General features: G+C 36.2%; 1 protein-coding gene and 1 long non-coding RNA gene across 2 annotated transcripts in view; one reads left to right on the forward strand and one right to left on the reverse strand.

Annotated features, from left to right (window-relative positions):
* Positions 1–12,160, reverse strand: part of LOC108738703 (nephrin-like) — a 335,427-nt gene that overhangs the window by 78,684 nt on the left and 244,583 nt on the right. The window contains exon 4 of the mRNA XM_018472237.1: positions 5,533–5,625. Coding sequence (XP_018327739.1) covers positions 5,533–5,625 — 93 coding nt within the window. The remainder of the gene's footprint in view (positions 1–5,532; positions 5,626–12,160) is intronic.
* LOC108738704 overlaps positions 1–12,160 on the forward strand; it is a 107,646-nt gene that overhangs the window by 55,339 nt on the left and 40,147 nt on the right. The window lies entirely within an intron of this gene.

Raw genomic sequence — 12,160 nt, forward strand, 5'->3', positions numbered from 1 at the left:
ATGCCTTCACCGGGAAAAGAACCTGGAACTTTTGGCTTTACGCTGATGATGATGTGTGACCTAAGTATGGTTAGTCGTTGTTTGTTGTTGTAGCTTAATAGTCAGAGCATTGGAGCGCAAAGCCAAAGGTCCCGGGTTCCATTCCCGGCGAGGGTGAGACAACAAATTAATATTAAAAAATTGTCGAAATTATGAGAAAAAATTAAACTTTGTTTTTAAAACAATATTCCTGTGAATATATGACTAGTATTGCCTGTTTTATTAATGAGTTTACAGTTATGAATTAAAAAAAACGTCTATAGTGGGTCTAAATCATATGTGGAGATAGGTATTTCCTAATTGATATTATAAATACGAAAGTGACTTTGTTTGTTGTTCACACATAATCAGGGGTACAGAAAAGGACGTAGGGTATCTTTTACCCATCATCATCATAAGGTCGTCTGTCCTAAGACTGGTTGGACACGTACCTCCACTCTTTCACTCAGAGAAGCAATATTGTTCTCGAGGGATAGAAGAATTTCCTTTTATCTCGATAAAGGACACTATTGACTGTCATTCTACGTAAAGTAAATGTTTAACTCATAAAATTATAAATCCTGCTAATCTCAGTCAGGACTTACGAACAAATTTATTATGTATTTTCGATGACATGCATTTAAGACATCAATGCGATCGAAGCCGGGAGTAAAAACATGGAGTCATGATTTATTTCCAAAGTGGTCTGCAAGGACCACCGCTGGTTTAAAGGGTGGCTTCTAATGATGACCCCGGCTGTGTCTGACATCTTTAAAGAGTAGATCGCAAATTAATTTTCAATCTTCTTATTATGACTTCACGTATTTCTAATATCATATACCTAACTTCATGTTTTGAAGTGAAATTATGTTCTATGAATTTTTTTACATTAAAAAGATATTTTAAGCTAGAAATGGTTAATGGGTCCAATAATTCAATAGGAAATATAATTATGTACTTTTATAAGAAATTTTCTGCTTCATTCGTTGCTGATGTCAGAAAGAGATGTAAGAAAATTGAATGTTAAGTTTCAGATAATCTGAAAAGCTGTTAAAGTCATAGAATCACCATTGACTACAACTCTTTAAGTTCTGCAAGAATAGTTGTTAGATTTTTGTAGTCGGCTGTAGGTTTATTCTGTATGGCTAATTGATTATTTAACGCCAGATAGCCCTTCTTTGTCAATTTGACACTTTAACTACTACTGCTACTATTTAAACGTAAGATCTCTCAGTCCTTTCAGCCGAGAGGCATGGCCAAGAGCTTAAGACCATTGCTTAGCATTCGGGAGGACGCCGGTTCGATTCCGGGTCGGTCTGCCTTGGTCCAAGTTTTTCTGTGGTTTCCTGTTTCCTTGGATCACTTAGGCAAATGCTGGGGCAGTAATATTCCACAGATAATCTTTCATTCTCTTCTGTCCTCATTTCGTCCGTCTCATCTTTCTCACCCGAACCACCACCCACCCATTCTCACGATTCCCGAAAGCAGGCTGAAGGAGGGCCTTCCGCCCTACCTTCCGGCGTAATCCGGAGGGACTGCCCGCCCGCCAGCATTATTGGCTGGTGGGAATGAAACACCCAAGAGTTTCTTCACTCCATGATGGATGAGCCTTTTTGAACCCTGAACCTTACCATTTTGCTCATAACTAATTACCTCTTCTTTAGAAAACAATGATTCGTTGGAATGGTTCATCCTGTATAAATGATTACTATGTGTTATAAGAAAATGTAATCGAATCGGTGTGTGCTATTAATACGTGTTTCTGTCATCGATTTTATATACATATACGGTCGCCTTTTTTAAAATTAAAATCTCCTTTTCGTGAACAAATTTTCCTTTTTCATTAATCCTTTCATATTACAAACCCACACAATTTTTTTTATTACACGGCGATTGAGCACTGGAGGAGTTTTTTTTTCAGAAACCTAACGTCCATGAACAATAAGCTTTCTTTCATGTAAATACAAAATCGATTTAAAAAGCAGCCTCCAAATAAAAATTGAACACAAAGCAAGTATTGTTCCTTTACGATTAGCGAATTCTGTATAATCATAAATAATATAACACAATTCTAACCAACGTACCATAAAAATGCGCCCAGATATTTAATCGCCATGGCTTTTATAATTCAAAATACGATTTCGGATTTTGAGATTGTTTGTGTGTAAACTAATTTTTTTATATAATTCCATTAAATTCAAGGAGAATATTTTCGTAATTTAAGTTTAATTAAACCCAATATTCGCGTTTTTAACATGAAAGAAAAAGAGGAAAGTCTTATTATTGACTAGTGGTTCCTTTTTTAAATTAATTTGTAGCCTACATGTAGGTAATTGTTCGGTGAACGTTGTGCCCCACGTATAAATGTAGGCTACAAATTAACTTAACGCTAAAATAGAGCCACTCCTCAATATTGAGATTTTCCCCCTTCGGAAAAGATTTCTGCTTAGATGTCCGGTGACACATGTTAAAAACGTGAATTATGAAAATGTACCCTTTGAATTACCTATTTACATAAAAGAAAAGAAAAACGAGATCGATATATTGTAGCGAGCACGAGTGTGTTTGTGTACGATCGGGCACACGTGTGCGTGAACGGCTTATCGATTCGCCGACTAGCCGCGGGTGCCTTTTTCCGAATGTTTCCAGAAGGTTCCAGAAGGTAAACAAAAGAGTATTTAAAAGAAGAGACGATCGCCGAGAGGAGGAGAAATAAAATGACCGTTGCAGAAGTGAATCCAGAAATAAATTGACAGTGATAGCAGTGAAATAAATAGTGCAGTGAATAGTGATATATCAACAGTGGTGTAAATAAATAGAATAATTCATGACCTAAGTTTAGTAATAATTTAATAGTGTTTTTAAGTTCTTCAATAATTAGTGAAAATAAATAGTTTTGTCGTTATCAGTAGTAGAAGTTAATTTTGTTAAATCCGCGAACATTACAATATTCTTGACTGTTGTCCCAGTTTTACATTGATAGTTCCTCAAAATATTATTTATGCCAATAAACCGTTAAAAATAGTTATTATTACTTTCATAATCATTTTACTAAAATTTCCTTGTAAGGCGACAGTTTTTGATTCATAACCGTGTAAAAATTAGCCTGGGATTTACCGATTCACCAAGGTAAATCCCTTTAATATGAAAACATCTTTTCAAACTGATATAAAGTACGTTTAATGCAACTAAATCCAGTTAAGTAGATATAAATCTGACTAATTCGTTTTAAATTGCAAAGAGTGTCAGCCGGGGTTTCCCATAAAATATGACGGAAGGCAAATGTTCACGGTGCAGTTGTTTCTCTGCGAAAATGTGCCTGGGGTCACAAGCAGAGAAGAGTTATTTATTTCGTCCAGAGTATTGTAAACTCAAGTGCACCTAAGAGAAATTTTCTAATCTGTTTTCCAAATCACAATTCTCAGTTACATATCGTCCAGTGGCGGTTCGTGATAAAAGGAAGAGGGTGTTATGCAAAGAGTTATTCACCTGATTGATAATGAAAAGCTTATCCCGAGATAAAAATGTTCAGTCTCTTAAAGTCTCTGAAAGCGAGACTCGAGTTTCCGTCTCTCATCGAGTTTCTCTGTTGTCGCTGAGAGAGACTGTCAAAAAAACTGTTTAGCGTGTCTGAACGAGAGACTCGAGTCGCTCATAGAGAGATCCTCATTTCGAATCCACTCTCTGAACGAGAGACTCGAATCTCTTAATAAGTGGTCTCGATAGACATGGTTAAAATTTTCAAGTTCAACATATTTCAGAGATCCCAGTCTTTCTACGAGAGACTCGAGTCTCAATTTTTCAGTTTTATTCATTCAGTCTCTCTGTGAGAGACTCGAATCTCTGAATTAACAATTTTATCGTTCGAGTCTCTCATACAGAGACTGTGAGAGATCCATAAAAACACCTAGGCAATAACTGAGAAAATGTGAAAGATTGTGAGAGACGCTCTCAGAGACGCTGAAAGACTCTGCCAGACTGGAATTTTTGTCTAAGGATGGACTTCTTGGCATCTTTGGTGTTTTAGGATGTACGATTGGCGGTTGAATTCATTATTGAAGATGCAATCTATTAAGCATGGCGAAACGTCTGCAATCAGAATTGAAACACGACAGAATAGCCAAGAAGCTCTTGATCATCAATTAGACACCGGCCGTGAAAGTCTACGAACTACACTTATTCACCTATTTTTATAAAGTCATGTCGTCAAAAAATACTGGTATGCAAGTGAAAAAGTAAGGAAAGAGCGAATGCAAAGATATGGGAATATAAAGATAGGAAACGAAAGATTAGAAGAAGTGGCTGATTTTAGGTATCTAGGAAGTTAGATGGGTTAGGACTGAAGCAGTAGTAGGGATATAAAGCAGAGGATAGCTCAGGGTCAAGTCGCATTCAATAAAAGAAGTCACTTTTATGCTCGCGAACGGTTAATTTAGAAATTCTAAAGATTGTTAAAAGTGTATAAGAGGAGCACGGGGCTGTATGGGTGCGAAACATGGACAGTGGGCGCGGTGGAAAAGAAAAGGGTAGAATCGATCGAAATGTGGTGTTACAGGCGAATGATGAGGATACTGTAGATAGAGAAGGTTAGAAATGAAGAGGTATTAGAAATAATAGGAGAACAGAGGACTCTATGAAAGTAAATAAGAAATATGCGATATAGGTTGGTAGGACACCTTCTCAGGCATGAAGGTCTAGTCAGAGACATATTAGAGGAAGAAACGGGAATTAGGAAGACCTAGATTAGATTACTGTTCTAGTTTTAGGGAAATGCGAAGATTAGCTCAAGCTAGGAAAGAGTGGAGGTGCGTGTCCAACTAGTCTTAGGACTGACGACCTTATGATGATGCTGATGATGATGATGTCAATCCTGCGATTCTTCATAAAAGCAAACAGTAAACGTGTCTATAACAGCACCTTTAAGCTATCAATTTTTATTAGAAATAGAAACCATCCATCAGGAAATAAAAATACAAAAATGAATTGTGATGAGTGCCTAACCTAGCCTGTCTAAATTCGTGGTATTATGCTTAATAGTAGTTATTTATAGGAAACCCTGTACGTTTACCCTGAGAAGAGAATCATGTGTTTATTTTCACAATAAAGTTATCCTTTTCGTGCTTCGAGTCTTTCGTATTAAAGGATTATTGTTGTTATTGTGAAACAGCCAGCGTTATAAAATATTCGCGAAAGCCTTCGATTTATTGTCAACAATGTAACAGAGTGTGACGATGTATTAGAGGGACAAGTTAACCAAGAAAATTGAAGATTTTACTGTATCAAATTTCCCTTTGCTTTTAAGAGGGTTTAGTTGTTAGGATTATAAATAGTAGTTAACCACATGCATGCAAAGGTTTATGTAAAACTGAAAGCTATGAACTGTTGGGTCCTGTTTTGTTTAATTAATTGCGTTGATGTAGTATGTTAGTACACGTTGTGGTGTGGAATAGAGAATGGCATCGTCGTGTATGTTTTCCCGTCCTTCTATCCCTTTTCGTTCCATTTTCTGCTTACCTGTAACACAAGCGTCTGGTTGGCGACGAGAATTCCTGCACTGGCGTTGCTCGCTAACCTTATTCCGTCACGAAGCCACCATACCCGTGTCACCTGAAACAAACGACCTCTACGTGAAATGGCTAAAACATCATTAGGCGGAAATGTATAAGAACCAACTTACGAGGGGGCGTTTTTAAGTTCGCGAAATGAGGAGTAAGACGTGGAAATAAAAGTACGAATTTATTTTTCCTTTTCAATATATTCACCTGCTACCTTATACACTTTTCCAATCATCCAATTAACCTTCGAAATTTTGTGTAATACTCCGAAACTGCATCCTTCACTTCGGTTGAAAATTTATTCCCACGATGCCTTTTTTTCAAGTCTGAGAATACGTGCTAATCGCTGGAAGCTAGGTTAGGACGGTAGGGTCGGTGAGTCAAAATTGCGAAGCCGATCTCTTCTGCAGGGCAGCCGTCATAACACGGTTCTTGTGAACAGGCGCGTTGTCGTGAAAAAGGAGGATCTTTGGTCAATTTTCCTCTTCTTTTTTCTTTGACTGCTTCCTTTAAACGCTCCAGCATTGAAGCATAGTGTTCTGTGGGCTAAATGTCTAGATGATGGCCCCGAAGGGGGTGGGGATGGGAGGGATCGAAAGAGGAGGTCTACCCCACCACTGTACCATAAAAAGGTCGTGGCGGTCTCACCCCCATAAAAAGTTATAGGGGTTAAAAGTTAATAAATATGCCAATTTTTATATATTTCTAGGCATGTAAATATTTATATAGTCATTCTTAAACAATATTCAAAGGTACAACTAATGAAAAATACATAAAAATATTGAGAAAGTTATATAAAACATTATTTAAATATCTTTATCAATAGGGTAGGTTAGGTTAGGTTATCGGGTTTTGTTCAAGTGACCACCCTCTTTCGATCCCCCACCTCCACCCGCTTGAAAATAATTATTTTAGTGAATTTTATTTGAATTATAGTGTATGAAAATTGTTAAAATAATCAACTTTCAACTCTCATAACTTTTTATGGGGGTGAGACCGCTGCAAACTTTTTATGGGGTTTTATTCAGATGACCACCCTCTTTCGACTCCCCCTACCCTCCTTCGATTCTCCTACCCCACCCCCATCTAACCCCCATAAGTTTTTATGGGGATGAGAGCGCCACGAACTTTTTATGGTACAGTGGTGGGGGAGACCTCCTCTTTCAATCCCACCTATCCCCACCCCCTTCAGGGGTGGGGGCCATCATCTAGACATTTACCTTATCTGGTTATGGAGACACCTTTATTTTTATAATCTATCAACAGGATCCCTTGTGAGTCCCAAAAGACTGTCGCCATGATTGTGACACCTTACACTTTTTGGGTGGTGGTGGGCCTTTTTGTGTCACTGTTTGGACTCAGATTCATAATGATGAACCCAAGTTTCGTCCCCATTATTAATTCGAGTCAATGCTCCATCTTTATCTTTTAAACGGTTGTCATCTCGTCCAGTATGGTTTCAACTGATTTTCCTTGCTTGGTAAGGAACTGTATAACAGTGCAGTACTAGATTTTATTCATATTTCACAATTTCTTCCCGATTGACGTGCTTCATCGATGATAGTTCAAAGACTACTACCTAATTAGGATAAAACTTGGTATTTATACTAATAATGGGTTGCTTAATTCGTAATGACTCGAATAAGTACCCTCACTAATGACCTACCTACCCATTCCGCGAACTTAAAAACGCACCCTCGTATAAGAATAAGGTGTTTCACCATTTAAGCTTAGAAACATTTAAGATCTTTGAATAAACTAAAAATAAAATCTAATTCATTTTAATAAGTAGATAAGGTGCCCGAGGGCTGGGCAATTTATTCGATTAATCGAATAATATATCAATCGATAATTAGTTGATTATTTTCAATTTTTAGAATAGTGGATTGTTTAATTTGATAATCGCCCAGTTCAGTGGCGAAGCCTAAAATTAACGCCCTTCCTATTTTCACCATTATGTAGACTTTTTATTTAAATTGGCTGGTATTAGGGTGGCAAAGGGGGAGTCCAGGTGATCCAGACCTACCTAGAATCTTCCTGGCTCACCCTAGAACATCAATTATTCAAGGACAAATATTAAGACAAATCTACAATAATTTGTATATTTTCTTTTAAAACGATAATGTCTTGCTAAAATGTTCAAATTACTTAAAACTGGTACGAATACTAAGAAATTGGAATATTTAACATTACTGTGTGGCGAAATTTGTCTAATATCGAAGAAAACATTTTTGCCGCCCCACATTTATGCCACCTGGGCCCAGTATTATCGTCACTTTGTTTTTCTCAATATCCGTTTTCTGAAGACCAATGTTTAAAAAGTTGTAATACATTTTTGAACCTTATATGGATATTTCGCATCGTACAAGATGGTGTCAAATTCGGCACTTATCGTCACCTCTTACTTAAAAAAACAGACTTCTTGGTTTTCAAATTAGTATCCGCGTTTGCAATATACGTATGTATGCTAAAAGTTTTGCAGGAATAATACGTAATATGCTTCTGTCGATTTGTATGTGTGCGTTTATTTGCAGATATATGTATAGCGTTTGTGTATTTTACAGTCGACAGGCCAATTTATATTGTTTTTACTTCCGGTTTTATGTTTTACGCTACTTCCCTACGGTCGCTTGATATGAGCTCGTAACTGTATGTCTTCCTGATTATACGAAGAATTCATTCGGTTGTTGTGGGAAGAAGGAATTTATGCTGATGATGAATACATAAAACCAAAAGACATCTCATGAAAGACGGCATGCGTCGTAGTTTCTCAGACGATAATATAAACAAGGAGATAGATCAGCTCGGTGAAACTACGTGTAGCTCCTTGAATGCCTTGATGCAGAAGGCATAACTGAAGAAATCACTTTATATCATGTAAGGATGATGTACCACGTCGGATGCAATAAAAGAAACCTGCACAAGTAGGTTTTTAAAGGCAGTAGTTCTTTTTCTACAGATCGTGTTGGATTTGTAATTTGTAAAACACAATTAAAAACCAGAAATTTCGACGTAGAAACGATCAATTTGAAAAACTTGACGGGTCTGTATTCGGGTGCATAATTGGTTGCATACGCATACGTCATATTTTCAACGACATTAAAAAACCACCAAGATCTGGTACAACCGTCTAAATTGTGTTGTTTTTAGTCAGTAATTAAAGTAATATTTGATTGTTTTGTTGTATTTCGAGCTGGTTATTTAAAGAGCATTGCATTTTTTCTACATGGGTACTGGCTTGAGAAAGGTACAAGGTGTCGAATAAGTCTCAAGCCCAAATGAAACTATTGACTATTCATTAACTACATTATGGTCGAAAACAGTACTTTTTATTGAATTTTGAAAATTTAAAAAACGAGAGTTTCTATAAAGAAAAAAGAAAACATCAAACAAACATTTTAAAAGTACAGAAACTGTTGAAATTAATAATAATGCAATAGGATTATCTATTTGCTTTTATTGCACGACGTTTGAAGCTCCTTGAAGTCATCTCAGGACTGTGTATCAAATTGCTTGAGAGTTACGTAGATACCCAGTTTTGTTTCTCTTATTTAATTCGTTCGGTTGCCAGCTCGAGAACGGTTTAATTAGATACAAGGAAGCGGCACTCTGCGTAATTTTCCGCGAGAAAACAGAATGCATATTAAGCAAGAGGCTACGCTAAATTTAACTCTCCAAATTCGCGTAGAAAAGCCAATTCATCCGAATTCGGAGGCAAGATTCACACCTCTTGACAACTTCCGTCTTAATGATCGCATATTTTCGCGGTTTATTTTCCCTCCCTTCTTATCAACAAGTTCATTACTTACGTAGGGGTACCTACAATAAAAGAAAGCTAAAAACTGACAGCGTTTGGACTGAAATAATTGTTTGTAGTTATCCTTACACTGACTAACACTATCTCGAAAAATTTTCACTTCAAAAACTTACAAGATTAAAACTAACAGTGTTTAGGATCATTGGAATTCTGTTTTGAAATAAGGTGGGAATTTTACACATCTGCTTTTTGAAAATCCATTAAATCTTACGATTTTTCAAAGAAGCAAATTTGTCCATAATCTTCTTACTGAAAATATCAATTTTTGATAGAAATAATTTTACGGTACCAATAAAATGAGTTGAATGTTGCTTGTAAGTACGTGTCTGTAGTAGAGAAAATGTGTACTTCATTTACATTCTCTAGCGATGTGCCCCTTCCAATGTTTAGGATGCCCGCTGGCAAAATCGTAGGTAGGGAAAAAAAAGCTCATTATACTCTCGCCTCTTGTTCATTAAACATATTTTTTCATACAGTACCTGCCAAAAATTTTGTTCAATTATGAATAGTAGTGCGAGTCGAAAACAAGCTTTAAAGCCTTTAATATGTCTTCAAATATAAATAAACATCTCGTTGATATTTTCAGTAGTAAATGGTACCAATAACAGCACATTTGAGCAATGCAATTGTAGTGGATAAAATGGTCAATTTTTCCGTGCAGTACTGTACGGATTATACGCTCCTCACCGGCTAAGAGTTTGGCCGAGAGTTGTCTCCTTCCATTTCTGGTCTAGTGCTGTTCTTTTCTACTTTGCGCCGATAAAACTGAAGGTCACATCGCTACAGAAAGTAAACGAAGTATATGTATGCCGATATTTTGCAGAGCTGTCTCGTCCGGCCCAGGTCAATAATGTAAAGTATACCGCGATTAGACACTCAGAGAAATTATTTGGTCTAGTATTTCGAACAGGACGTCCGGCAATAGCCAGTTTAGTAATTAGGTCGGAAAAATACATAAATATCCAATTAAAAGAAGATTCTCCTCAACTCTTATATTACGTACATTGATTGTATATAAGTCGTTAATCTTTGCAACGTTATAAATGATATAATGTACATAACACTAGAATACCTCCTATAAAATGTTAGCATGGGTACTATATTTAGTGTAGGTACCTAATATTTGTTTTGTAAGCCGAAAATAGAAGCGTTTGTGCATTATATGGGCACTGAAGTGAGGTAACGATGGTAATTAACTGTTCTAGTCTGACATTTGAGTGTTAGCCTGTGCGGAAATTGAATTTACGCTGTCCGTGGATTAGCGAACGTTTTATAATCCATCATTACACTATTACGGTGCACAGCGCACGGCAGAAATATTGCCTACACCGTCCATATCTACACAATCCGCCATGTTCGACGGCTTTTGTGTTAGATAATAATATCCATGTTTTGCGTTGTTAAATATATCATACCCAAATGGGTATATCCTTCAGTTGTTATTTTCAATGGCATAATCCAGGCAAATATTGTGATAAAATTATCCTACGCTTTTCGATTTTTCGAATTTGTTTTATTTTTGGAACAAAGTCAATCAATATATTCGTATATAAAAGTTTAAAAATTATGAAGTGTTAGAAAAAGTAGGAAAACAAAGGACGCTATAAATGGTCAATAAGTAAAAGCAAGATGGGATGGAGGGGTATTTTCTGAGACACGATTATACTGACATCGGTTACAACAACTTCGTCACGTCAGATTTTTATACTCCCATAAATTTACTATTATTTAGATTAATGCTAAAAATCTTGCTTCTAACGACAGACAGAGTTGGATATAAAATCAAATTTTTCGGTTAAATGAAAATATAATAGGCCGTATTTATAAAAAAAAGCATTTACTTTCAAGTAAAAGGTCGAAGTAAAAGCTTTTGCTACAGTTCGTATTCATAATCGATAATTTTTCCTTGCAAGGAAATGCTTCGGATAAATAAAGTAAAAGGTACAGATTAGCCCCTACCAATTTCGACCAATTGGTTCAAATTTGCATTGGGGGTGTTCCGTGACAGCTGTTTATTTTATTCGTTTAATACATTCTTGATTTACTTGTACAGTGTTGAAGATTAGCAAATTTAAAATGGTTCGCACAATAACGCATAAATATTTCCATTTTCTGTACTTTGGGATACGCGTCAAGAAAGTGATCTGTCAACTATGCGACATTCTCCTCCTCAAATCTAAATAACGTTTCAAAATCTGACTCTCGTGGTGTACGTCTTGGTTTGTAGTATTTTTTTGTGCGTAAATGCACCATATCAGCCATAACAAGGGCAACATTGGGACCACACAACTATAGATTTCTTATACAAGTCCTTTTAGATAGATTTTAACACAAAAGTAGTCCTACAAATACATAAATTTTTAGGTTACAAGCTGTGTGATGCCCGGGCAGCTACTGAAAAATTGAAAAGAGCGAGAAAAATTGTTGTGCACCTAGATTCTTCTTTTTAGAAACAAATGCTTTAGTTTTTGAGAAGATGCTTCTTTTTATAAATACAAATTATGTAAAACCTTTTACTTTAAAGCAAACCCTAGAAGCAAATCCTTTTCCTTCGCTTTTTTTTTATGCATATACCTTGAAGGAATTGCTTCAATTTTTGGAATCAAAAGGTAAGGCTTCTTTTTATAAATACCACATAATGTCACACACAATTGCTGTTGTTATCATCTCTACTAGAGTCCTCATAGGCTCATGGAAGTTCCGGTTTCGAAAAAAGTGGGAGCTACTTAATTTTTTTAATTTTTTATAATAATGCAATAGGATTATCTAT

The sequence above is a fragment of the Agrilus planipennis genome, unplaced genomic scaffold, assembly GCF_000699045.2.
Source record: "Agrilus planipennis isolate EAB-ADULT unplaced genomic scaffold, Apla_2.0 scaffold36, whole genome shotgun sequence".
Taxonomy (NCBI): domain Eukaryota; kingdom Metazoa; phylum Arthropoda; class Insecta; order Coleoptera; family Buprestidae; genus Agrilus; species Agrilus planipennis.